This window comes from Diplotaxodon limnothrissa, linkage group LG23 (genome assembly GCF_057381915.1).
Source record: "Diplotaxodon limnothrissa isolate DT_005_m linkage group LG23, D_limnothrissa_male_GT1.1, whole genome shotgun sequence".
Taxonomy (NCBI): domain Eukaryota; kingdom Metazoa; phylum Chordata; class Actinopteri; order Cichliformes; family Cichlidae; genus Diplotaxodon; species Diplotaxodon limnothrissa.
This window is the reverse complement of record NC_140617.1, coordinates 7,087,783-7,114,943: the sequence shown is the minus strand read 5'-3', so window position 1 is coordinate 7,114,943 and position 27,161 is coordinate 7,087,783. Positions and strand designations below refer to the sequence as shown.

The following is a 27,161-nucleotide window of genomic DNA, read 5'->3' as shown; positions in this document are numbered from 1 at the left end:
ACACCTAAATGTACAGTTCAGAACTAAAAATGAAGAAACAGCTAACCCTGATACAACAGCCCTTAATGCACTCAGCAGTTATGATAAAGAATCCAAATTTCTTACCTTGTTTGAAGAAATTAAGAGAGCTTTCATACTGCATTTAACTCAGCAGAGAGTAGGAATGAAAATGGTTGGTCTAAATATAAAAGGAGCCTATGAACCCTTGCTTCACAGGAGGGTCAGTTATTTGACTCCAGGACTGAAGGAAAAGCAAACAAATCCTCAGTATGTTATATTTTGCATGTCAGTGACACCAAAAAGCAAAAATTACCATTATACAAAACCTGGTGTTAAAAAGAAAAGCACAGTAAAATTTGAAAATATACCGAGTTTCATCTTAAAAGGATTTAAATGGTTTTCTAAAATGGTACTTTGCTTTTCAGTGATTCACTCAATACAAAACAATTCTGAAAAAGTTAGGTTTCTGAGTAGATTGTAAACAGAAAACAAAAAACAACAATCTGCAAATCCCCTAACCCACATTTTATTCACAGCAGAACACGACAAACATCAAATGCTTAAAAATGTTAGCGCATTTTGAATTTGATGGCACCACCACATCTCCGAAGTGCTGGGAGGTGGTAACAAAATACTGGAATAGTAAGTGTTACTGAAAAATATCTGGAGGAACAGTTTGCCAGTTATTCGGTTAACTGGCAGTAAGTCAGGAACGTAACTATAAAAAGTTTCTCAGAGGTAAAGATTGGCAGAGGGGCACAATTGTTCAGCAATTTTAGGATGACGTTCCCTGATGTAAAATTTTGTAGACGGGCATGTTTTTAGTGTTCTATAATGAATTACGGGTTTATATTTGAAACTCACTGCATTCATATTTTCATGTACATAGCTTCCAAACTTTTTTGTACATATTCTTGCATGACTTGGATAAGCACACCTTTCTGACGTTTCTCAGATGATTGGTGATGACAGAAGTTCTCACTTGCGTACAGATTCACCCCCTCCCTCCCTGGATCACACTTTTCTCTCAGTTCCTATGTTGTCTCCTCCTTTGTTAGCTGTTTCTATTTAACACTTTTATCTCTGCTACCAAAAAATCTAATTACAAACATGAATAGCAGAAAATGTCACATTGTCAGGCACTGTAGCCAGAAGTTTCACACTTTGAACTGATTGTTTACACTGGACATTGCACTGGTTGTTACGCACACCAACATTGACGCCATCACAGCACCATCAAAATTTATAATGGTGCTTGAAGCATGTCAGAGTTGACCATATCCTGAACAATATGCGTCACTTCTCAGAAAAAAACCCTCTGCTGATACAGAGGTGCTGATATAGGAAGTAATGAATAAGGGAAGCAAAGTGACTGCACGCTGGAAAATTTTGGAAAATTTTTATCTGGAAAAATCTTGTCTTTTTCAGCTGCTGAAGCATCTGCATCTGCATAAGTTGGGACCTTCTGAGAACCTGGACTTGTATATCACTGAAATGACCAAGCCACTCACACACTGGAGTCTCCAGCTTGATTGTTCCAGCTGTAAGTGCCAGAATATAAAAGTGAAGACGTGCACAATAAACACTGCACGTCAGCAACTGTAACACACACTTCATGTGTGTGCCACTGTTCAGAAGGACAAAGGTGAGCACAAAAAGGCCATCATTTTTGTCTTAGAACAACCACTTGGAAAAATCTAACATGACAGATTATATTACATTCTATACAAGCTACAAACACAGTACCTGTGCTTTGGGTTTAGATTGTGTTGAGTTATTAACAATCTACACTAGAAAGTTAACTGAAAGCTCAATTCAGCTTTAAAACTGAAGCCTCATCCATTATCATTGCAAACAATGATGGTAAATGGACTGATTCTTATATAGCGCTTTTCTAGCCTCCTGGAGTACTCAAAGCGCTCTAGACAACACGCCGCATTCACCCCACACACACCCATTCACACAAGCACTATTATCTACTTTGAGTGCTTTCTAACTATCGTTCATACGCATTCATACTCCGATGGAAGCATTGGAAAGCAAGTCGGGGTTAGTATCTTGCCCAAGGATATTTGGCATGCAAACTGGGGGAGCCAGGGATCAAACCTTCTCATCAGCAGCTGACCCGCTCTACCTCCTGAGCACCCCAATAATGTATGTATGGAGGAAGGGGTCCCATTTCACTGCAGGTAAGATGTACGTATAACATTGCAAGTGACAATTAAAAGCATAATCAATCAATCAATCAATCAATCAATCAATCAATCACCATCAAAAAGAGGCGTGCTTGCACTGGTCTTTAGTATTAATACCAAGTCAAAGCAGAGAAAAGAGATCTTTATTTTTTCAGCAAACAATCTCAGATCTTTGTGGCTTAAAAGATTTATTTACTAATAAAAGACATGAAAATGGATTTGTTTCAAGTGCTGAACTTTTATTTATAGTTATGAGTCATGTTTTTCATACTTTAGAGTCACTGGGACATAGTAATGGATAAAACAACATTTTAAAAATGTAGTGAAAGATGTGACAACACTGTGATTTATTTTTATTTGAAAGAAACAATAGCAAACCATCTGTGCTGTGTATCAGTAATGTTGTAAAAACATTTGAATACTTCAATTAATATAATGAAAGAAAACAGAGCAGCATGTCAATGTAGAGTAACAGTGCTGATGTTAAAAAAAGGATAACAACAGTTTACCCCTCTACAATGGCATTCTGTGCTAGCATAATTTCTTTTTACCCATGTTTATGCTCATATATTGCAAACAAATCTGGATTAAAGCGCTATTAATGTATTTTTTTTTTTGTTGGAAAACAATTTTTTTTCTTTTTTAATCGGCTTAAATTAGATTCTATGTCACAGCATCCTGTTAAGGGTTAAAACAAATAACCTGCAGAAATTGTGTAATTGAAAAAGGAGATCTTTCCAGTTACACAATTCTGAAGGTATAAAGCAAGAAACCTGAGACAATACACATGAATGTAGCTGTAACTGTAGCTTTTAGTCATTTAAGATCAGCTGGTCTTTGATGTTAATATACAATTGCATCACTCACTTAGTAAGCTGATGAGTTATGAATTTTCCATCATTGTGTAGGCAGGTACATTTTAACCCTGTCCAGCAAAGCAGTGGGATCCTGGAGGAAAGCTGGAAGGTTGCTCTTGCTAATGTAGGCAGCCGAGCCCACAGCAGCAGCCGACAGAAGCAGAGGCCACTTATATGATCTCCTGGGTTTGGGCTCATCGCATTGCCTGGTCTGCATAGGTTGAGCCATTCTCTCCCACTGAGTGAGGATTGCCTGGCGGGCTCCAGCCCACTTTCCTGGCCCCCTGAGACGATACTGGTACGGCGTGCAGGGACCAAAGAGCACATTCATTCCCAGCCTGGGGTCAGTCAGCAGCATCCTTGGGATGTTGGGTTGAACTCCCACTAGCTCTGCTATTTCATCCATGTAGCTGATGTAGTCCACCTGGATGGTGTGTCTCTGACTGGTGACATACCTAAAAAAGTTTGAGTTGAACATATGAAGATGCAGATCTTAAACATAGGTTTCTATAAAGCTGAGTAAATCCACTTCATTACCTTTGAGCCATGGCCTCCTGCTTACACTGAATATCTTTTAGCATGGCAGCTGATGGAGGAAGCTTTATGCAGCCTGTTTGAAAGGGGACAAAGCTGTTTACTGTAGTAAAAATAACAACTCTATAAAAATTCTAAAATCCTGAGTGATGAGAAAAAGCTGTGTTAAAGAAAAAGTAATTTTTTACCTTTGAAGACACGTGTAGCCCATCTGGCCTGCATCTCAGAGATGGGCATAATGGCTCCCAGTGGCTGCACTAGACCAATGATAGCCAGAGTCGGGCGTTCGAGCTCAGGAGGAAACACATATTTGTACAGAGATGCTTTGTTGTTAGACACAGAGACCACCTGTGAAGCCAGGAATGGAAAGGAAAACTGGTATCCTGTAGCAAACACCTGAAAGACAGCGGTCCATGTTAGTCGAAAGTCAATTTCACTGATCTCTATGAAGGTGAAGAAAAGTATGTAATTCCAGACCTACCACCAGGTCAACATCTTCCACTACACTGCCATCATCAAACTCCACACTGGAACCTTGAAATCTGCAGATGTTGGGTTTCACCTGAACTGTTCCAGAGAGGATGCGGTTGGGAAGCTCATCATTCACTGTGGGATGTTGGCTGAACACCCTGAAATAAAAAGTCAAAAATACAAAACAAATTCAGAAAGGAGTTTTTTCATATTATTTTATTTATACAAAAAAATCTAATTGCAAACATGAATATCAGAAAATGTCAACGTTGTCAGGCACTGATTTTGACAAGGGGTTGTTGTTGTAGCCAGAAGTTTCATACTTTGAACTGGTTGTTTACACTGGACATTGCACTGTTGTTGCATAAAATAACACCAACATTGACGCCAGCACAGCCCCATCAAAATTAATAATGGTGCTTAAAATGTGTCAGAGTTGATCGTATCCTGAACAATATGTGTCACTGCTCAGGAAAAAAAAAAAAAGAGGCAACAATGATGATATATGCAGTAATCAATACAGGAAGCAAAGTGACTGCATGCAGAAAATTCTCATCTTTTCCAGCTGCTGAAGCATCTGCAGATGCATAAGCTGGGACTTTTCTGAGAACCTGCACTGATAGATCACTGAAATGGCCAAACCACTCATCCAGCTTCACTGTGCCAGCTTTGTGGGCCAGGTTACAAAACTCAAGGGGTGCATGATACACCTAAAAAAGCAAAATATTGCAAGTAACATATCACGCTGCTTCTGGTGTGTGCCACTGTTCAGAAGGACAAAGGTGAGCACAAAAAGGCCATCATTTTTGTCTTAGAACAACTACTTGGAAAAATCTAACGTGGCAGATTATATTACATTCTATACTAGCTACAAATACAGTACCTGTGTTTTGGCTTTAGATTGTAAAGACCATGATTGAATCTTTGGTTGAGCCGACTCTCTGCCATACTACAGAAAAAATCAAAGGGAAGGATTTTCCTCAGAATGTCCAGGATTCTATTAAAAGTCAGGTCAAGGGGCACCCCATTGTCTCCAACTCTGTTCAGAACCCAGGCTCCTCTTCGAGTGCTCAGGTAAAGCTTTGAAGGAAAGAAAGAGTAGTTAGCTCTCTTGTTGGTTCTGTCTGAATTGTCTCAATTTTACTTTCTAAACTACTAATATTACTAATTACTAATATGTAAATAAAGCATTAAGAAGATGTACAAGTTAAATAATTATGCCCATTGTTTGGTTTTACATGCTTGTATTTATATTGGATTCAGCTTTAAAACTGTGAGAATCATGAAGTTTCACATGTTAAATACTAAATCAGTTCAGACACATTTTTTCTCTAATGATGCGACCAACTCATTCCAACCTGCTTGGTGACTCTACTCAGTTCCACTGCTATGTCTCCTCCAGAGTTTCCAATTCCAATCACCACGACCTTTTTATTCCTCCACTCCTCGGGAGTCTTGTAGTCTCTGCTGTGGAAATACTTCCCTGTGAAAGTGTCAACGCCTGAAGAAAATAAGACAGACTTATGGTGGGTAGACACAATGTTTCAATACTTCTGCTCTGACCTATATTTGAAGATACGTGAAAGTATCAAGGGTTGATTTAAACAATAACACAATTCCCTCTTTATCTTGCTACAACTGCAGAGTCAGTAGTTTTTTCCCCCCCTTGAGGTAACTAAGAGGTAATCGATTGTAGGCCAAGGGTTACCTGGAAAGTCATGAAGAGGCATGTTGGGGTTGCAGTGATGTCCAATACAGATCATCACAGCTTCAAAAATGTGTTTCTCCTTCTTGCCATCCTTGTTCTCCATTTCAACAACCCACTCGCCTGAATGAGAAAAATCTGATTTCTGCTTCACCTGCAAGACTTTGGTCTGGACAACAGAAAGACAGACGCAGGGGACAGAACAAAGTTTTTTTTTCTATGAAATTAATGTTGTAGTAATTAGGATTTAATTTTATTTATTTATTTTTTAATTATGTGATACAATTTACCATTTCAGACATCATAAAGCATTCTTACATTAAAGCGTATGTGCTTGGTGAGCTGGAAGTGGTCAGCGTACAGCCGAAAGTAGTCCATGATGAGGGAGTTGTGCATGAAGTTTGGGAAGTGTGCCGAGATGGGAAAGTCACTGAAACACATCATCTCCTTTGAGGTGTTGATGATGACAGAGTGGTAGATGCTGGCCCTGTCTGGCTCTGGATTCTCCTAAAGTTAAAAAATAAATAAATAAATAAATAAATAAATAAATAATTGAGCTGAAGCACCATTACTCTTTCAATGCTCGTCAGAGGCCTGAGTACAGTTTTATTGCATTTGTAGTTTAGTTATATCTATGTTTTTACGCGTCTAATAAATATGATGCAAATATTGTACTTTGTTTTTCACACCATTTATTTTAGAGTTTACATTTCCCAATATAATCTGCTCTATTACTGATAATTATTGAAATTAAGAATATTTAATGCTAAAACTTTTGAACTAGGTATTAGGCTTCTTGAGAAAGATTACCACTTTTTCTCAAGTAAGAAATCTAAATACTTGTTTTGTCACTGAGCAAACAAGATGCCTAATTCAAAACAGTGCTTCAACCCTTGTGCCCGCACCATTTTTAGCATAATATTTATTTCGGATCAAATTCTGATTCTCAGTGCGCACCATGTGCCCCCGAAATGAAGGAAATCCACTTCATATGTATGAAAAATGATAAAACATGACCAAAAAGTAAAGTGATTCACATAGCGTCAGCCAACCTTAAACCTCCACAGACCACCAATGCCATCGCTGCTTTCGAAGCACACAGGCTCCAGCCCCTCATCCAAACAGCACTTTATGCAAGCCAGACCCGAAGACCCTCCTCCGATCACTGCCACACGACGGGTCATACTGCAGCTCTGCGAAGGAGACAGTGCAAAATATGTTTACTGTTAACAAGAAGCTGCAGCCAATGAGCTACGCAGAGCAGGAAGTTGTGCAGAAAACAAGAGTAATAACAACGTTACATTCATTTCCCCCGTTAAATCGCAGGCTCTCCAGTTATGTTTACATTACTGCCGAAAAACACTTCCTCTAATACTGAATATGTGCCACATTTAAAACTTGGCAAAAATCAAAGTGACTTAATATGTTTATTAGCTGTTCGAAACGCCACACAACGCAGACAACTCAGTAAAGAGTGCAATCGTTGCCAAACTTTAACAGACTTCACGGACAGTACAAACAGTCTCCGACAGCCGCAATCATCGGCTTTAAATCTGTTCCAGGAAGCACTCATCAGCTGCGATCGCATATGCTCGTTTCCTACCTTTGATGCCTCGAAGAAAGAAACAATGTTTATCGTGCTGCAAGCAACTCAACTGTGGGCGGAGCGAGAGCTGCTCCCCTGAATTTATGAAGTAGCATGCTGACCCTTGATTCACTGTGGCGTCAGAATAAGACCGAGGGAAAAGCAAACAGACAACGCCTCTGCATGGCAGGACTGATGTGCACAACACACCTATAAAAATAGAAAAACAATAGTTCACAAAGCGCAAGAGCACAACAGGAGATATATTCTATTACAAAAGAGGAAGAAAAAAGATAAAATAACTACAAATAAATCACATTTCAAAGGACATTCAGATTTATTTTTTATTTTGTGTTCATGAATTTTTCCTTTTGTTGTTTTTTGCACTCAATTTCCAAAGCATGTAAAATGAAAAACATCATGTTATATGCTGCATTTAACAGTCATCCGGAGATACTACATGCTGTGTTTGTCTTTAGAAGGCACGGATCCCGCTGCCAGCCAACCGGTGTGATCAGTGGTTTGTTCTGGTTATTTATTTACAGAAATCCAACCGTGTATAACGTCAGTGTGAATTTACAAGCTCACTCAAGATCTTTTTCTGCATAAAGAAGTAAGCCTCATTGTAAAACTGTCATACTAATATGTGTTTACTTCTGTAAGTCTTTGTCTTCTTTGTGTTAAAAAAGAAAAAAAGGATATGAAATGTTCTGGACTCAAATGAAACGGTTACATTTTTAGGGTTTTCTGTGGGCTAAAGTCAAGGAGCGGCACCTTTCATAAAGCCCTATACCTAAGAGGTTATACGATAGAGATATGTCTTTGTATCAGAGGAAAAGTGGGACTGACTACCCGGGGTCTTGGAATGAAAAGCTTATTGGTTTTGTTTTCAAGTTGTTAAAGTCCAACGTCCAATGTCAGACGTGACTGTTTCAAAATGACCTGGTTTAGCTTTCCACCATGAAATGCATGACCCTAAATTTCAGAAACAGCCGGACAAAGTGAAGCAGCATCAATTCCCTCTTCAAATTATGTGCCACAAGCTGAATTCTACAGTGGCAACTGAAAGTTTTTCCAAGCAGTCATTTATGTCGATACCAGTTTCAACTGAAAATTCAGCAACAAACGTCAAGCAGTATCAAGCTTTGTTATATGTTGGACCAGCTGAGAGGTAAGTAAAGGATTTTAAGGAAGCAGGGACATTTCCTGCTGATGAAACAGGATCTTCAAATACCGCAGTGACACTGCTTAAATATTTTTTTTAACTTACTTTGCTACTTCTAATGAAACACTGTCAAACAGCACTGATATGCTTGCGTATGTTTTCATGCATTATTAAATCAACCTTTAAGTGTTAAAAAACTGCCAGGGTACTGCAAGTCCTCAACCTGCCAATTGTTGCGTTTTAGTCTGTCTTCATTCTCTCATTTTCTCTGTTTGTATTTATGTGCGTTTGTATGCACTGGCCTTTCTGCATTGTGGGGACCAAGTTTCAGACACACACCTGGTGGCAGGAACACACCTGCTCTGATGATCTCGTTTGGGCAGCTTCATAAGGAAGGAGCAGTGGATCAGTCTTTGCTGGATTGTTGCCTTGAAAGCGGTAAATGAAGCGTTGCTCCTGCTCCTATTTTTTGGGTTAATTGTGAAGATACGTTAACTGGTCTGTCCCTGTGCACAGCATTTAGAAATTGTGAGATATCGAGTGGTGAGCTGACTCTGGTGTGACAAAGCTACTTTGTCTGCATCTAAAAGGAAACCTTGTGGAGACTGGACCTTCCAACTGCTAAGATATTTTTTGAACGGTGTTTTTTCTGTTGACTGTGAATAAATGCACTGTATGCAGCCGTGGGTGCGAGTCCTGCCTCTAAACATGACACAAATCTTTGAGCCCTAAAAATAATAAATACTTTAAAAGAAGAAAGAAAAATCATGGACTCTTAAGCTTGACACTAAGCAAAAGCCGCAAGTGGCCATAAAGTAACTGTAGAAAACATGTAGACTTATGGAAATTATTTATTAGAAATTTTATTAGAAAATTTCATTACTGGCTACTGGAACGACCACAGATTGTTGGCTGAGTTATTTGCCAGAAAATAAAATTAAAAAACAAAATTTTAAGAAAGCTGCAGAAACACTTCTGTTCAGATTCTAGTGCAGAGTTAAACAAATCCAGAATGTATATTTTAAAAACTCATGTCTTTCATTGTTAAAAACAGTCTAATGCAGCCTCTTCGTTAACATTAGTACTATTATACTATTAGAAGGTCTATTGTGGTCCTCATGCCACTGTGGTCATTAGAAGTCGAACCATTCGTTCTCACTATGTGATGATGGCCTGGCTGACTTCAGCCAAGTAAACTGATTAAACTTTCATTATTTTAAGCCTGTATAGCAAAGCAGTGGGATCCTGAAGGAAAGCTGGAAGGTTGTTCCTTTTAACATAGACAGTGAAGGACAAAGCAGCAGCCGACAGAAGCAGAGGCCACTTATATGATCTGCTGGGTTTGAGCTCATCACATGGTCTGGTCTGCATAGGTTGAGTCACTCTCTCCCACTGAGTGAGGATTGCCTGGCGGGCTCCAGCCCACTTTCCTGGCCCCCTGAGACGATACTGGTACGGCGTGCAGGGACCAAAGAGCACATTCATTCCCAGCCTGGGGTCAGTCAGCAGCATCCTTGGGATGTTGGGTTGAACTCCCACTAGCTCTGCTATTTCATCCATGTAGCTGACGTAGTCCACCTGGATGGTGTGTCTCTGACTGGTGACATACCTAAAAAAGTTTGAGTTGAACATATGAAGATGCAGATCTTAAACATAGGTTTCTATAAAGCTTAGTAAATCCACTTCATTACCTTTGAGCCATGGCCTCCTGCTTACACTGAATATCTTTTAGCATGGCAGCTGATGGAGGAAGCTTTATGCAGCCTGTTTGAAAGGGGACAAAGCTGTTTACTGTAGTAAAAATAACAACTCTATAAAAATTCTAAAATCCTGAGTGATGAGAAAAAGCTGTGTTAAAGAAAAAGTAATTTTTTACCTTTGAAGACAAGTGTAGCCCATCTGGCCTGCATCTCAGAGATGGGCATAATGGCTCCCAGTGGCTGCACTAGACCAATGATAGCCAGAGTCGGGCGTTCGAGCTCAGGAGGAAACACATATTTGTACAGAGATGCTTTGTTGTTAGACACAGAGACCACCTGTGAAGCCAGGAATGGAAAGGAAAACTGGTATCCTGTAGCAAACACCTGAAAGACAGCGGTCCATGTTAGTCAAAAGTCAATTTCACTGATCTCTATGAAGGTGAAGAAAAGTATGTAATTCCAGACCTACCACCAAGTCAACATCTTCCACTACACTGCCATCATCAAACTCCACACTGGAACCTTGAAATCTGCAGATGTTGGGTTTCACCTGAACTGTTCCAGAGAGGATGCGGTTGGGAAGCTCATCATTCACTGTGGGATGTTGGCTGAACACCCTGAAATAAAAAGTCAAAAATACAAAACAAATTCCGACATGAAACAATCCAGACACCAATTACATTGTAAAATGTAATGTATTAGTAGAATACTATACCTGTGCCTTGGCTTTAGGTTGTACAGAGCGTGATCAAATTTTTTGTTGAGCCGGCTCTCTCTCAGACTACAGAAAACACCAAAGGGAAGATTTTTTCTTAGGAAACCTGTCGCCCTGTTAAAAAACAAGTCAACAGGAATCCCATTGTCCCAGACTCTATTCAGAATCCATGCTCCCCTTCGAGTGCTCAGGTAAAGCTTGAATGAAGGAAACAAAAAAAATTAGCAAGTTTTGCTGTTACGTCTTCTTTAATGTCCACATCCATGTGTCACAGGTCACTGCTTGTGTAGTATTTAAACTGTTTTCAGCCTAAAACTGTGAGAATGTTGAAACGTCACGTGAAATTATTTTCATCACTAAGAATGTTAAATACTCAACCAGTTCAGACACATTTTTTCTCTAATGATGCGACCAACTCATTCCAACCTGCTTGGTGACTCTACTCAGTTCCACTGCTATGTCTCCTCCAGAGTTTCCAATTCCAATCACCACGACCTTTTTATTCCTCCACTCCTCGGGAGTCTTGTAGTCTCTGCTGTGGAAATACTTCCCCGTGAAAGTGTCAATGCCTGAAGAAAATAAGACAGACTTATGGTGGGTAGACACAATGTTTCAATACTTCTGCTATAAAAAGACTGATCTATATTTGAAGACACGCAAAAGTTTCACTCATGCTTTGTTGAAGGTTGATTAGTTCTGCCCCTTGAGTGAACTATAAGATAAGAATAACGTTCCTTTTGATAAAGTATATAGTTGGATCAGGTGACCCAAAATCCTCCCTTAGTTATACTGCAATAGGTCTAGGATTCCACCGATGCATTTTGTGTTTCTTCATCAGTCATCTTTTTTGCTTAGTATGTGTTAATACACCTCTCTGGATTTAATTATTAGTTATTATTAATCTCTGGCTCACTTCCACAGCATTTCTTTGTCCTGTCTTCATCCGCTTACTCCCAAACTGGCACTGAATTGAATGTTGATAGCTTGTAGTGCAAGGGTTACCTGGAAAGTCATGAAGAGGCATATTGGGGTTGCAGTGATGTCCAATACAGATCATCACAGCTTCAAAACTGTGTTTCTCCTTCTTGCCATCCTTGTTCTCTGTTTCAACAACCCACTCGCCTGAATGAGAAAAATCTGATTTCTGCTTCACCTGCAAGACTTTGGTCTGGACAACAGAAAGACAGACGCAGGGGACAGAACAAAGTATTTTTTTTCGATGAAATTAATGTTGGAGTAATTAGGATTTAATTTAAATTATTTATTTTTTAATTATGTGATACAATTTACCATTTCAGACATCATAAAGCATTCTTACATTAAAGCGTATGTGCTTGGTGAGCTGGAAGTGGTCAGCATACAGCCGAAAGTAGTCCATGATGAGGGAGTTGTGCATGTAGTTTGGGAAGTGTGCCGAGATGGGAAAGTCACTGAAACACATCATCTCCTTTGAGGTGTTGATGATGACAGAGTGGTAGATGCTGGCCCTGTCTGGCTCTGGATTCTCCTAAAGGGGGAAATTTATTTAAAAAGATAATTGAGCTGAAGCACCATTACTCTTTCAATGCTCGTCATAGGCTTGAGCACAGTTTTATTACATTTGTAGTTCATTTATATCTATGTTATTACACATCTACTGCAAATATTGTACTTTGTTTTTCACGCCATTTATTTTAGAGTATAAATCTACCAATATAAGTCTGCTGTATTATTGATAAGACTACTTTACAGTGCATAAGGTGACATATACTTCATATAACACTTGCTGTTGGAGACTTAATTACTTCAATAATATCTACAGTATTGTGCAAAAATCTTGAGCCATCCATTTATATTTTTCTTGAAAGGAACCAGACAATTTTATAAAGTGGTCTTTAGTGCTGCTTCTCCAGGCTTTCTGGAGGTTTTTGAGATTTTCTTTAGACATCGGCTGTCTTTTCAGTCAGTTTTAGTTTGGCTCTTGTACCTGATGATTTTCAAAATGAAAATTTAAAATTGAGATGCTGAGATGTTCTGCTGTGTGAAATGTAATTTTAAAAATTTATGGCAGCAACACTACTCAAAAAAAAAAGTTGTAGCGCTTTTATACCTTTCCACATTGATTAGGTTTGCCAGATGGTCCCTCACATTTTTAGTCCAGAGAATAGGCACCCATTTTTTCTAAAAAGGGTTTCAAATTTAGATTTATTTTGTACTTAGAAGTCTCCAATTTAAATAAACCTGTGGCCAATTAGTTTTAAAGTGCTCATCCAGATGTTTCTTTTTATTACCGCTTACATAATTAATCTAGTAAAAGGAAAGCACCAACCTTAAACCTCCACAGACCACCAATATCATCACTACTTTCGAAGCACACAGGCTCCAGCCCCTCATCCAAACAGCACTTGATACAGGCCAGACCTGAAGCCCCTCCACCAATCACTGCCACACGATGACTCATGCTGCAGCTCTGCGAAGGAGACATCAGATCGGTTCAAAAATGTTTACTGTTAACAAACTGCAGCCAAAGAGCTGTACGCAACAAGTAATTACCTTCGGAAGAAACAGAAAAAGCTGAAACAGACTTTTAACCTGATGTAGCAGTTTCTTCTTGACCAGGGGTAGGCAAATCCAGGCCTCGAGTGCCTGTGTCCTGCAGGTTTTTAGATTTTGTAGATATTACCCTGGCTCAACGCACCTGAATTAAATGATTAGTTCATTACCAGGCCTCTGGAGGACTTCAAGACATGCTGAGTTGGTAATTTGGCAATTTGAAAGTGCTGTGTTGGATCAAAGACACATCTAAAACCTGCAGGACACCAGCACTTGAGGCCTGGAGTTGCCTAGTCCTGCCCTAGATGATATGACGACAGTCAAGTCAAGTATTTATTTATTGTCATTGTCAAAGAACAATGAAATTGCGTTTGGGGCTTCCGTACAACCCGTAAATAAAATAATGAAGAAAAAAAAATACCCCTTAAAACCTAAGTGTAAATATTTAACCCAGTGTGACTTCAGTGCAATGAGACAATCCTTAGCAACAACATGAGGACATTCAGACAAAGACCTGAGAAACATGACAAAGTGCAACAATGCAACCCGTTCAATATTATTATTATTGACAGCGTTGATCTTTATTCTGTTATCTTGTAAAAAAGCATAAGGTTCAGAAAAATTATAGTGATTACAAAATGGTTCATTTCAGGCTAGAATAGCAAAGGGAAACCTGTCAGTAGAGAAATGAAAGAGAAGGAACAGGGAGTATCAAAAAAGAAGGAGAGAAAAAATTAACAGCCAGCCCGAGTTGAAGAAAGAGTTTCTCATAAAGGAAAGGGAAAGATGGAGAAATAGAGTGAAAAAGAGAAAAATAAAGAACATCAGTGATCTGAAAGAAAGAGAAAAAAGGCAGAAGAGAAGGTTTTGGAAGAAAGCACAGAGAGACAAAAGGAGAGGAAGTACAGCAGGGTCTAAACACACAACCACAGAGTACTTTAGGAATCAAGGAGTAGTAGGTAGCTACTTGCTGGTGAACTATTAAGATGTAGAACTTGACATGTGCAAAAACAGAATTGTTATGTGTCTTGTGATATTACAAAGGTTGCTAAGGTTTAATAGTTATTTTGAAAGAAATAATATCTTGTTTGCTACTAGTGTGTCAACACCGTCAGATTTGTGTCACCACCATCAGCACCTTGTCAACTCCATAATATGGAGTTTTGGTTTATTTTTCTCTTTTGGAGAACCATATATTTTCCTCCCTCATGATCTTCCAATAAAAATACTTAATTTTTTCAATAAATGTGTAATTTGCATTCTGCTTAATATGATTGTTTCTTATAGAGATTAAATACAAGCTTCTGAAAATATGTATGACTGTAACTTTAATAATAAAAAGCCAAAACAATCTTACTTTTGAATGTAGTATAATTACTTTGAAAACATATGTGCATAAACAATAGAATAGAGAAGCTGCTAATAGTCAAAATAGCTGAAACAACTTAATTTAAAATATATATTTTTGCATTTCTTTGTGTCTGACGGTGTTGACAAAAACCTTGCACTTCTCCAGCAAAAACATAAATTATTAAAAAATGTTACACCTGGGAGATTGTACCAAAACATGGTGAGACAGCCAAAACTTTGTGTAACAATTATATGTAAATATGTTTTTGAAAAATCAAAAAAATATATTTTAGAAAATTAAAACCTGTTTCGTCCCTAATCTCAGGAATCACTGATAGCCAATAGGCTACTGCCTGCAGGAGTGGTAGCCTACATACATTACAAAGTGCTGTAAACATTACTCTTGATTCTGCTACACTTATGAACTCAAATGTTATACAAAGTTCTTACCTCTAGTACGTTGAAGAAAAAAATAATTTTTGTGTTGCCTGTAGCCTAGTAGTAGCTAGAGTGAGAGCTGTGCAAGTAGGGTGCTAATCATTGATTCCAAAGCAAGCAAGCCCTTGGATGGACTGCTGACCTATAAGGAGAGTTAATATGAGTAAACAGAATGAGACTGAAATGAACTCTGAACTCACCATCTCTGGTCCAACTACAATGACTGAGGCTAACTCTGTGGCTAAGTGCAAGGGGTACTTTGTCCACGCTAGTTTAGCATTTCTTTTACTTATTTACTGTTATTATTTACTTATTTACTGTTACTTATGCTTATGTTGGTTGTTGCTTTATTGTTGCTTTATTTCAGCAGGTGATCAAGCAGATATCCAGTGTCTTTTCTCTCTATCCCTCTTCTCCTCCATTTTTCTTTCCTCTCCTTCTGTTAACTCTCTTCCCAACTTTTCTTTCCTTCTTCTTTTTCTTTCCTGTCACCTGTCACTTTCCTGTTTCTTGGCCTTCAGACAATAATTCCAATTACTACAGTACAGGATGGGGAAAAAAAGGAATTCTTTTAATTTACATTTGTAATGTACTGTGTTTTAAGTGGGATTTCATCTGTTTGGGTGTGCGTATTCACAACCATGCTTAAGTTCTGGCTGGTTTTTGTTTTTTTAAACACGTGACTTTTGCTACACTTGCACAGCAACAGATCTGTGCAGTGATTTGTATTGGTGTGGATTGGTTTGTCTGTAAGTGGATGATTCCTTGACCTTGCGGATCAGGCTCACAGGATCAGGCTTTCGTATGTACCACCAGGGGGCGAATTACTCAGTCTTCATTTTGCAGATTGGACACTTTTATCTGTACTAACAATATTTAATGATTATTCATTCCTATGGATAAAAGATTTTCTTATGGTTCCACAAGTAAGATGCACTAATGTTCAGTTTCTGGTGAACTTTAGTGCACCTTACTTTACTGTGAGGAAAATGTCGTGGCATGCTGTGTATAGCAGCTAATCACTGACATCTATTGAATAGCTCATGCTGTTGCACTTTGATTGTTCAGCGATATTAATATCAATCTTGTATGAGCTTGTATGAATTGTTTTCTGGTTGTTGCACCCACAATGGTATGCTGCTGTAGCCCCTTTGCTTTAATGTGTTTTTGTATATTCAGTGATGATCTTCTGAATACCTTAGTTATAATGTGTGGTTAACATTTTTCTCTTTTTTGGACCATTCTCTAAAAACTCTGGAGGTGACTTGCGGGGAAATCCCACAGATCAGCAGTTTCTGAAATATCGGATATGCCACAAACAACCACATGCAAGCCACATTCAGTCAGTTCAATCAACTTTTATCTCCATTCTGATGCTCGGGTTGAACTTCAACATGTTGTCTTAGCAATGTCTGAAGGCTTAAATGCATTGAGTTTTCTGTACCTAACAAACTGGCCAGTGAGTGCATAAGTTTAACTTTAGCAACTTTGTTTGAACCATACCATATAAAATTAATCATTGAAAATAATTTTCTGCTGCCAGTATTAAACAGTGACTCAAATACAAGTTTCTGTAGATAGGCATGATGCAAAAAAGCAACAGTTACCAAAAACCACACCACGAAAAACAAACACAATCAATTGTGCAGATTTAACAAATCCAGTTTTTTCATTTTTAATATTTTAATTTTAATATATATTTTTTATTTCTTATTCAGCTTGACAAGTTATGCACTGTAGTGTAAAAACAATCTCTGCCTACATCTCCTTCATTCACCCTGCAATTAACTGAAGAGATCTCTGGAATGAAGAAGCAGAGAAGTAAGAGACAAAGTGGAGCTTATTGTAGAAGATACAACACAACAGAGCAGCACCTGAGAGAAACATTATTATGCTCAGTTTAGAAGAATGTTTGATGTCTGGCTTTGGTTCTGTTACCACTCTGGTCTTAAAAGGCTGAAACACCCGGTCCCACTGAGTGAGGATAGCCTGACGGGCTCCAGCCCACTTTCCTGGTCCAGTCAGACGGTATTGGTATGGTGTGCAGGGTCCTAAAAAAACCTGCAGTGCCAGTGTTGGGTCCTTAAAAAAGAGCCATGGTATGTTTGGCCTTACCCCCACCTCTTCAGACAGAGAGTCCATGTAAGGGATGTAGTGAACTTGCAGTGGGTTGCGTTCTGAGCATGCAAACCTAACAGAGAAGCAAATAAAGAAATAACAGATGACACTGAAAAAGCATATATTAACCAGTCTAAGCTAAGAGACTTTGTAAAACATTAATCAGAATACAAAAAATAAGGATTCTGGTGGAGATGAGCAGCCTTTTAACATATCTTAAAAATAATTTCCTTCTTCTGATCTGATACATGGTTGCCGTGTCCTTCTCAATTTCCTTCATCATGTTCTCCTCTGTGAGGAGGGCTGTTAAACCTGTCATGGAAAATTCAGAACAATTTCAAACACAGAGTTATTGCATGATGATCTTACTTTTGCACTGGAGCATATACTTTAGGTGTGCATTAATAGCTCTAGTGTTTTCTCAATTCAAAATATAAAGCATACATCGCAGAATTCCTACTGAAACCCCTTCCATGACTTTGCACAATCAAAATATTCTCCTATACGTTTTTATGTTTTACCTTTAAACACTCTTGTAGCCCAACAAGCCTGCATCTCAGCCAGAGGGTTAATAGCACCAAAGCCATGTATGAAGCCCACCACTGCCAGTGTTGGTGAGGTCAGTGCAGGAGGGAACACATGTTTGTAGAGCTGCAGCCTGTAACCACATTTAGCCTGTAGAGCTGAGGGCAGGAAAGGAAAGCTGTAGTTGTACCCTGTGGCAGACACAACCACATCCACCTGTATGACAGACAAACAACCCTGGGATTAGATGAACATGTGCATTTAAATCCCCTTTACATCATTTCAAAAATAAAACCAAATGAAAAGGGACAGTCCAAGAATTACTACTTGGATATCCTATATTTTTCACCTGAACAGAATAGTTGTTGAAGTCATAAACACCTTGTCTATGGTGCTTCCATCAACAAAGACCACACTACTGTAGACCCACAGAACTCCCCCACATTTGGTTTCACTGCAACACGACCTGAGATGATTCGAGCCGGCAAGTCATCATTCACTACAGGAATCTGTGCAAAAAAGCTGAATGCAGTTTTACAGGAGCTATGTTAGTGACCAAGGCAGTTAGACACAAATACCTGGTGCAAACATACAGTAGTCATGGCAAGATATCAAGTCACTGTTATCTAAATAAATACATTCATACATACATGTTTATATAAACATGCTGCACATTACACCATGTGTGTTTCAGATTCTCGCTCTTTTAACAAATATATACTTTAGTATTGCATTTACCTTTTGTTACAATTCCTTTGGAACATTTAACACATAATTTTTGAAGTTCTCGGTTATGATGATGTATTTTTAATTCAAACGTTTGACCATGCTTTTACCCATGTTTCGGTTTCAGGCCATATAGTTTGTGGTCCAGCGCTTGATTCAGCTTCTTCTCCAACATTGTGTTGGTCCATGAGGGGAAGAGCTTTCGTATCAGTGCGTCCATTCAAGAACTCCCGACAACATTTAGTGGAAGTCCCCCTGGCCCTACACGGCCAACAACCCATGCTCCACTTCTGGTACTGAGGTACACCTGCAGGTCATGTCAGCACAAGGAGGTTTCAGATTCACGAGTTATATTCCTTTAAGAATACAGTGCTTTCATATTCATAAACATCACTGTTCTTTTTGAATACAACATAGAAGTAAAGAAATGTAGCACAGCAGCTTACCTTCTCCGCAACCCTGCTGACATCCACAGCAATATCACCACCAGAGTTCCCAATCCCGATGACCACCACCCTTTTCTCCTCCAGACCCTCAGCACTGCAGTATTCCCAATTGTGGAAATATTTGGCTCGGAAACTCTCAATACCTGGAATGATTAAAAATAAATAAATACTGAATTTGTCGCTAAATATAAATATTTGTCAGTCATTTCAACCACCATTGGAAACATTAACAGACAACACAGTGTGTGACATCTGTTGTGTTGGAGCAAGAGCAGCTGCTGCATTTCTTAAATTTACCTGGGAAGTCTCTGAGTGGCAGGTGAGGCTGGGTGAAATGTCCAGTGCAAACCATCACGGCATCAAAAACACGGGTCTCCCTCTGACCCTCTCTGCTCTCCGTCTCCACCTCCCACTGACCCGTCACTTCAAAATTTGTCGTCTGCCTCACGCTGATTACAGTAGTCTGACACAAACACAAACACAGTTTTTTCTTTTTTATGAAGATCACCAACCTGGAAGCGTATGCGTGGCAGCAGGTTGAACGTCTGAGCATACAGACGCAGATACAGCAGGACCTCAGAGTGGTGCATGTTGTTAGGGAGGTCAGCAGGAGGCGGGAAGTCGCTGAAAGACATCATCTCTTTGGAGCTGTTGATGATCACTGACTTATAGATGTTGGCCCGCCCCGGCTCTGGCTTCTCCTGAAGGAGGAGAACATAAAGACAAAAAACGAAACACAATGCAACTTTGCTTCTATTTAAACTCTGACTTTAAGTATATTTCAAAACTCTGTCAGTGTCTTACAGGTCTCTTAATCCCTGGATGTGTCTTCTCTATTTTCACACGTTTCTGTGGGATAGTTGCCCACTCTCTCCAACTTTGATACCATCTCTCTCCTTCACTCCAGTGAAATTTAAATTGTTTATTTTAAACTTTGAATTGATGTATGAGCAGTGCATTAAGGAATTTACATTTTACAAAGCTACTTTAGTAATGTAGCTTTTGTTAAAACCACAAAACAGCTGAGAACAGATTCTGCACTTCACTTCAGTATCAAAATAACTGAACTGCTCTTCATTTTAACACTTGATCCATGTTAGACCAGCCAGTTAAGTACATTTTCTGGGATCTCTGCTTTAACGTTGCACAAGTCATTCTCAGCAAAGCTGCATCTCTGTGTGTGTCACTACAGAAAAAATAGCACTGCAGATCACATTGTCACATATTCCCAACAAAGGTTGTTTGAAATACATGATTCAAGAATTTAAAGCAACTAATTTTTCAACTTTTTTCAAAAGCTCGTTTTTTACATTTTTTTTTTTTTTTACAATTTCTTTTCTAAATTTTGAACTTCCATTTACGTGTCTGTATTTAAAAACAGTAAACCTTGCAAGAAACGATTCAACAATTTGAATGTTAAGCTTCACTTCAATATGCTGTCATTTATATCCCCCCCAAAAACCCCATTGTTTCCCACCTTAAATCTCCAAAGACCTCCAATGTCATCACTGCTTTCAAAACATGTGGGCTCCAGACCTTCATCCAGACAGCCTTTGATGCTCGTCACTCCCGAGGGTCCTGCACCGATCACTGCCACTCTCTGAACCATGCTTGCACAGCTAGCTGATCTGTTACAGATGTTTGCAGTTTGAAAAATGGTTGAGTTTTATGTTTATAGCATGACTGTTTCACACCCATTGTTTTGGAGTTGTTAACTTGCGTGTGAGTGTGCCTTTTTTTCATTACTTGAGTCAATCAAGGATAATTACATTAAATTCAGCAGCACGCAGAGAAGTGCTGAATGAGACTGAACATTTACATTTTCTTCAGTTTTCCTGCAAAAATGAATCCAATTAGTTTTACTTGTCCTTAGCAATGGTGCTGTGATTTGGTCTAATACCTAAGTGTTTGGAGCAAACAGACCTAATTTACTGTAGAGATTTTCACTTGTAAAACACAGATTAATAACATTAGTCGCAAAAAAGGGGTTCCTCCATTGATTTTCATGCTGTAACAAAAAGTTCCCCAAACGAAGTAATAGTAGTACTAGTAGGAGGTACAGGAGGAATCACATGGTTATGTGACATATGTGACAAGTATGAAAATATAACATCTGACTTCAATCCAGGCCCATAGGAAATATATTATTATTAATTTATATGTCTTAGTAATGCTCAAGTGGCCAAATAAAGCATTGTTATGAGCTCAAGTCAGTGTCTTTGAGTAACAGCAATAATTTAAATTCCAGTGGGAGGGCCTTTGTGCACGGAAGCATCAGATTCCAAGTAAATACCAGCATTAATATCGAAGTGGTTTTCTTTAGCATTAACTCTGCAAACCATAATCTACTCCTCACTGGAGCTTCAACAGACACACTGGAGTTACAATATGCCAACTCAACCTTAAGCAAGATAGATGATTGTATCTCCTTACTTGCCCTTTTGGACTTAGTTCTTTTGGATTAGCTCTAATTTAGCAGTTTTTGGGAGGTCCCAGGTTAACCATGGATGTTTTAGGGAGGTCAGCAGTTTTAACTTCTTGAGACTGTACATGAATGACAACACACACATAACACACTACAGGGCCTGGTTGCATTGTTCTCCATAAACAGAAAACGCTGGGTTTCCTGTTTAGGGCCCGTGATGGCAAGCCACACATGGCAAGCTCCACACCTCACCACTAGTTGCTTCACTTTAGTTTACTTTGCAGTCACTACACTTATTTTCAAATATACTGTTTCCTTATTAAATTAGTTTTTTTTTCCCGTTCAAACCTTCCAATATTAATATGGGGTGCACACATATCAACGCTGTAAGGTCAAAGTTCTGTTTTATGTTACATCTTTCTTTGTTTGAGCTACCTGGGGTTTTGGCTTCTCCTTCCTGGCTGGCAAAAGGGCTGGGGGATCTGAAGTACTGCTGACAGCCTCAGTGGACTAAACCACATGCTTCATTGCCTGGGGAGTGTTTGGAGTTTGTTTAGCTGGTTATATGTCAGTCACCCCCCCCCCCCCCCCCCCCCCCCTTGTGTGTCATATGATTTAGCTAAGCTAGTATTTAAGTTCCCTCCTGTCATTTCAGGAAGTCAGTTTGTCTTATGTTTGTTTGATGTTTTGTTAGTTGTTATTTTGAGTTTAGTTTATTGAGTTGACCTCTTTTATTGGTCTGCCTGTTTAAGTTTTTGGTTTTGTTAATTATCTTTCATATTTATATCATATTCATATCTTCCATATCCTAAAAAGTTTTTAGGCTCAAGTCTGTCAAAAGAATCAATGCAAATTAAAATATTTTTTTCCAGGAGTGAGTGTTCATATCCTGAACCACGAAAGAACACAGTTTTATATAAATGAAAACATTTTTTTCAGTATTTTAGGCAATGTCTTTATTTGCTTTTTTCATGAGTGTTAGACAAGAAGAACTGCAGGTAGAAAATGGTGCATTTGTACATTTTCACATATTTTAAATGGCACACACTGCTCATCATCAGTACCCAGAAACTAAAGGTTCATTTTTTTTAGTTAACAGAAACCTAAAGGTATAATCTAAAGTAAAACTGTCAAAGCAAACAAAGATATCTGATGGTGCATCTAAATTTAGATATGCATTTGGTGACAAATCTACACCCCGTGGACCTTGTTATGAACTACAGGCTATTCGACATATTAAGGAGTCAATCAAAATACATATAATGCACTGTTATCTATCACTGAACATTTCATTAACAAAATCTTCTGCAGTTGGTTATCATTTTCTCTGACATGAGCCTTGCACATATAAACTTAATTTCCTCTTTTATTTCAGACTTCCGTCCATTTGTTTGAACCACATAGTTTTTAAGAATCACTCCAACTGCACTGTAGTGTGCATGACTTCTTTTTTCCTTTTGCATTTGCATTTGCAGGCCTCAGTGTGAAGATTATGCAGACCTTTGGAACTGGAAGGTACTTTTACAACTGTATAATATTACATAATTGCAGCACATGATTTTTACACTACGACAAGAAAAGGAGACTCCCAATTTATCTCCTCTTTCCCTGCAGGCCAGCAGGAAATGAATACACAGAAATAAAAAATAAACAGATTTTCTGTGATTCACAGACCTGTTTTCTTTCCTCTTTAATCCATGTTAAATAATTTTGTTGTTAAAATTGTTGTTATGTTAATTAAGTCTATTAATACATTACATATCAGGATTCTGTGGTAAGCTGAACCACAACTCCCTCAGAAAAACTGTGCTTTTGTTCAGCATCTCAGTAGCAGCTTCCAGGGTCGTAACGATCTTGCCTTTAGAAAAAAGCACGACTATTATTACAGTTCCTGTGAATGTGAGCATCAGCGGAGAACACAAGCCAAATTTACTGGTGTTGTCTGGTATTTCTCTGGTTCTGAACGGTTGAGAAACCCGCTCCCACTGAGTGAAGATAGCTTGTCTGGCACCAGACCAATTTCCAGGCCCACTAAGACGATATTGATAAGGTGTGCAGGGACCAAAGAAGACCTTTGCCCAGAGCACAGGGTCTCTCAGAAAAAGCCTCAGGAGTTTTGGTCGAACACCTACCTGTGAATAAAAATCTGTTATGAAGGATTTGTCTATGATTAATGTTGAAAATTTTATTTATAGCTAAAGTGAACTCACTTCCCCAGCCATAAAATCCAGATATGGGATGTAATCAACCTGTAGAACAGCCTGCCGTGGACAGGGATAGCTGAGAAAGAAATATTTGCTTGTGTCATTAACAGGACTTAGTGGGAATAAGTAATCGACCAGGGCCATTTAATAACTTTCAGAAATGATGTCTACCTTTGCATGTTTCTCCTCCTCTCAGATTCAATGACATCCAGCATTTTCTCTTTGGTTGGAAGACGACTCTGACCTTAAAGATATGATGTTTCAGCTACTATTTCCCCAAACCCAGTGTAAGCTTATGTGTTTGTTTGAAGAGTTTACCTAAAAAGACCTTAACAGCCCAGCGAGCCTGCATTTCCACTGTAGGCATGAGTGGACCTTTTACTTGGAAAAGTCCCATGACGGCCAGTGTGGGAGGTTGCAGGGATGGAGGAAACGCTCTCCTAAAACATGAAAGATAAAACTTTGTGGTGGTACTTTAAGAATTTTAATATGATAGCACTGTAAAAGTTGCCTGCAGCACCAACCCCCGAAAAACGTATCATGTATGATTCAAACTTTAATCTCTAGACTTTACATTTGAGAGGATACCCATGCAAGTCAGTGATCCACTCTGTCCACCATAAACTTACTTGTACAGTGTCACCTCTTCATATGGTCCCTCTGACAGAGTTGATGGTAGGAATGGGAACTTTGCAATGTAACCTGTGCAAAATACCACGGCGTCAATGTTCTCCTCCACCGTGCCATCTTCAAATACAACTCTAGAGTCCTTGAACCCTTCCAGATTGTTCTTCATGACTATTGCCCCCTGAAGGATTCGGCCTGGGAGATCGTCATTGATCATAAGGTTTCTCTCCATAAGTCTGTGAAAGAAGTAAAGTAGTGAAGTCTCTGTTGCTACAAATGCTGTTGTCTAATTGTCAGCTCATGCCATGCTGGTACTGATGAAATTATGAGTAAAACTCGAGAAAGACTTATGTCAGACAAGAAAAAATATAGAAATAATTCTGATTAATTTTCGTCTTTATTAGGTAGGAATTACAATTGTAAGTGTCTTTCAGGTTTGAGGGGATTGTGCTGTCTTTTTTAAAGTTTCGTGAAGTTGTGACGACTATTTCAAAAGCACGTACATTACCTGTGTTTGGGTTTTAGACCATACAATATGTGGTCATATTTATTGTTCAGTGCTCTCTCTGCTGCCCAGTTGACCAAAGTCTTGGGGAGCAATTGGAAGAGGACGTTGTTGATCCGTTTGATTACTGCAATGTCGAGAGGAACGCCATTGGTGGACATCCTGCCCAGCACCCAGGCCCCTTGACGTGTACTGAGAAAGGTCTGTCGATACAAAAGCGGTATAGTCGACATTTGATCATCTCTCTCAGTCCCGTACCTCCGTGACAAACCAAACGTTTGCATTTCACCTTCTCGGCCGATCTGCTAATCTCCACAGCAATATCACCTCCAGAATTGCCAGTGCCGACCACCACCACCCTTTTTCCTGTGAAGGCATTTGCATCTTTATATTCCCAGCTGTGAAGACACCTGCCAGAAAAGGTTTCATGCCCTGGAGGAATACAGATTTTGCTACAGTCACAAGGAAAACATTTTTTCCAAGAATGTCATGATTTAAATACTATTACTCTAAGATGTCCATTTATTTACCTTGAAAGTCAGACAATGGTAATGTTGGATGGGTGTAGTGACCTGAGCACACCAGAATGGCATCAAAGATGTGCCTCTCTTCCTGTCCGTTCTTGTTTATGGTCACTACTTCCCATTGGCCGGATAGAGAGAAATCCGGCCTTTGCAAAACACTCCTCACTGTGGTCTGAGGTGTGCATGCCCACATTCACAGAAAAATATACATTAATATCAACAACACTGCTTTCATAGAATACTTGAGCTGATGAGATGCCATCTACCTGAAAGTTAATGTATCTAAGCAGGTCAAAGTGTTCAGCATAGAGCCTGAAGTACTGCAGAAGCTGTGAGTTATGCATGAAGTTGGGATAGTCAGATGGCATTGGAAAATCACTGAAGCACATCATTTCTTTGGAGGTATTGACCACCAAGGACCGGTAGATGCTGGTTCGATCTGGCTCAGGTGTCTCCTGTTGACACACATGAAAACAAGAGCAAAGCAGGTAAAAACATCTCTCTGCAACCATTCTACACTTTAATGCAGTGTTTATAATGATTGTTGTGGACAAGCTAAACCCTTTCTCCATATACAGTAATAACAGGATTCAACAACAGTAAGAACAATCATCAAACTTTGCAATGTGGTTGTGCCCCCACTTACTCTAAAATTCCACATGCCGCCAATGTCATCACTGCTTTCAAAGCAGACAGGCTCGAGCCCCTCATCCACACAGATCTTGATACAGGCCAAACCAGAACAGCCTGCTCCAACTACTGCCACACGTCGAACCATTACTGAACACTTGGGTATGGAAAGACACTGTGAGTCAGACATGTTTCATGCACAAACGTGTTGTGTACCCGAAAGCATAAAATGTTGACAATTTGTCACCTAGCGAAAATTATTATGCTTAGGGAGTGAGACCGTGTCTGACCACTACCGGCACACTTTTGCACCGGAGGTTTTCGGAAAGCTTTTATTTTGGTATTTCCGCTGATCCGTGCAATAAATTTGCATGTTAGCCTAAACATTTAGATTTAACATTTAGATTTAGATTTAAATATAATATTTAGATTTAGCATTTAGATTTAAATATAATATATAGAATTAAAATTTAGATTTAGATTTAAATATAATATTTAGATTTAACATTTAACATTTAGATATAAATATAATATTTAGATTTAACATTTAGATTGAATATTTAACATTTAAAATTCTGTTTTAAATATGAAAAGTTACAAATATTTTACTAAATGTTGTAAAAAAGGACTTGTTTTGAGCTAAATGTGGAAAAATGTTGCCGTTAATTTCAGCATGTTTCACTTTACAAACGGTGCCCCATACCATTAGGCTACATTTTTTAAGCCTATTAGCTTAGCACAACAACAACAACAACAACAACAACAAAAGCGCTCGCAGAGAGAGCGCGTCACCATGGCAACCGTAACGCTGCTGCCTGGAACAACAGAACATAGCTGTCAAACAAAACCCAAACAGGCAAAAAAAAAAAACAAAAAACCCAAACCGGCCTGACCCGCCACAATATGAAACAGGAAAATAATAAAGTAATCCATTTATTTCAACAAAGTAACTGTATTCTAAATACCACCTTTTTAAACGGTAACTGTAACGGAATACAGTTACTCATACTTTTTATTTTAAATACGTAACGGCGGTACATGTATTCTGTTACTCCCCAACACTGTCCAAAGGTGTAAACAGTTGAAACAATTACAAAAACCATAATCACTTACAGAGTTATTAACAAAATCATCATCCTTGTAAAACTATACCCAGATTACAGTTTGATATTGCACCTGCAGAT

General features: G+C 38.8%; 3 protein-coding genes and 1 pseudogene across 3 annotated transcripts; all 4 read right to left on the bottom strand.

Moving 5' to 3' along the window:
- Positions 1-2,433: 2,433 nt before the first annotated feature.
- On the bottom strand, positions 2,434-7,430 carry LOC146607440 (flavin-containing monooxygenase 5-like). Its single transcript, XM_085349035.1, has 10 exons — positions 7,366-7,430; positions 6,815-6,955; positions 6,081-6,269; positions 5,766-5,931; positions 5,416-5,558; positions 4,941-5,137; positions 4,068-4,215; positions 3,775-3,982; positions 3,590-3,662; positions 2,434-3,507 (listed from the first exon to the last, which is right to left on the bottom strand). The coding sequence occupies exons 2-10, from the start codon at positions 6,944-6,946 to the stop codon at positions 3,093-3,095; spliced, it is 1,671 nt and encodes a 556-aa protein (XP_085205161.1). The 5' UTR covers positions 6,947-6,955; positions 7,366-7,430; the 3' UTR covers positions 2,434-3,092.
- A 1,969-nt stretch (positions 7,431-9,399) lies between these two features.
- LOC146607439 (flavin-containing monooxygenase 5-like) lies at positions 9,400-15,361 on the bottom strand. Its single transcript, XM_085348974.1, has 10 exons — positions 15,260-15,361; positions 13,236-13,376; positions 12,246-12,434; positions 11,930-12,095; positions 11,354-11,496; positions 10,928-11,124; positions 10,682-10,829; positions 10,389-10,596; positions 10,204-10,276; positions 9,400-10,121 (listed from the first exon to the last, which is right to left on the bottom strand). Exons 2-10 carry the CDS (start codon positions 13,365-13,367, stop codon positions 9,713-9,715), a joined length of 1,665 nt encoding a protein of 554 aa, XP_085205100.1. The 5' UTR covers positions 13,368-13,376; positions 15,260-15,361; the 3' UTR covers positions 9,400-9,712.
- A 1,659-nt stretch (positions 15,362-17,020) lies between these two features.
- LOC146607438 (flavin-containing monooxygenase 5-like) lies at positions 17,021-20,671 on the bottom strand (annotated as a pseudogene).
- Positions 20,672-23,241: 2,570 nt separating this feature from the next.
- LOC146607437 (flavin-containing monooxygenase 5-like) lies at positions 23,242-26,338 on the bottom strand. The gene is made up of 10 exons (XM_085347154.1): positions 25,994-26,338; positions 25,614-25,802; positions 25,354-25,519; positions 25,113-25,255; positions 24,827-25,026; positions 24,321-24,554; positions 24,010-24,131; positions 23,863-23,935; positions 23,698-23,767; positions 23,242-23,619 (listed from the first exon to the last, which is right to left on the bottom strand). Exons 1-10 carry the CDS (start codon positions 26,165-26,167, stop codon positions 23,242-23,244), a joined length of 1,749 nt encoding a protein of 582 aa, XP_085203280.1. The 5' UTR covers positions 26,168-26,338.
- Positions 26,339-27,161: the final 823 nt, after the last annotated feature.

Coding starts and splice junctions, on each gene's coding strand:
- LOC146607440 (XM_085349035.1), bottom strand. CDS start 6,946: ATGACCCGTCGTGTGGCAGTGATCGGAGGAGGGTCTTCGGGTCTGGCT. Junction 5,932..6,080: donor CCAAGCACATACGCTTTAAT/GTAAGAATGCTT, acceptor TCTGTTGTCCAG/ACCAAAGTCTTGCAGGTGAA. Junction 3,663..3,774: donor GGCTACACGTGTCTTCAAAG/GTAAAAAATTAC, acceptor CCTTTCAAACAG/GCTGCATAAAGCTTCCTCCA.
- LOC146607439 (XM_085348974.1), bottom strand. CDS start 13,367: ATGAGTCATCGTGTGGCAGTGATTGGTGGAGGGGCTTCAGGTCTGGCC. Junction 11,125..11,353: donor TGAGTAGAGTCACCAAGCAG/GTTGGAATGAGT, acceptor CCTTCATTCAAG/CTTTACCTGAGCACTCGAAG. Junction 10,597..10,681: donor TGGAAGATGTTGACTTGGTG/GTAGGTCTGGAA, acceptor GCTGTCTTTCAG/GTGTTTGCTACAGGATACCA.
- LOC146607437 (XM_085347154.1), bottom strand. CDS start 26,167: ATGTCTGACTCACAGTGTCTTTCCATACCCAAGTGTTCAGTAATGGTT. Junction 25,803..25,993: donor GCGGCATGTGGAATTTTAGA/GTAAGTGGGGGC, acceptor GTGTGTCAACAG/GAGACACCTGAGCCAGATCG. Junction 25,520..25,613: donor TTAGATACATTAACTTTCAG/GTAGATGGCATC, acceptor TGCACACCTCAG/ACCACAGTGAGGAGTGTTTT.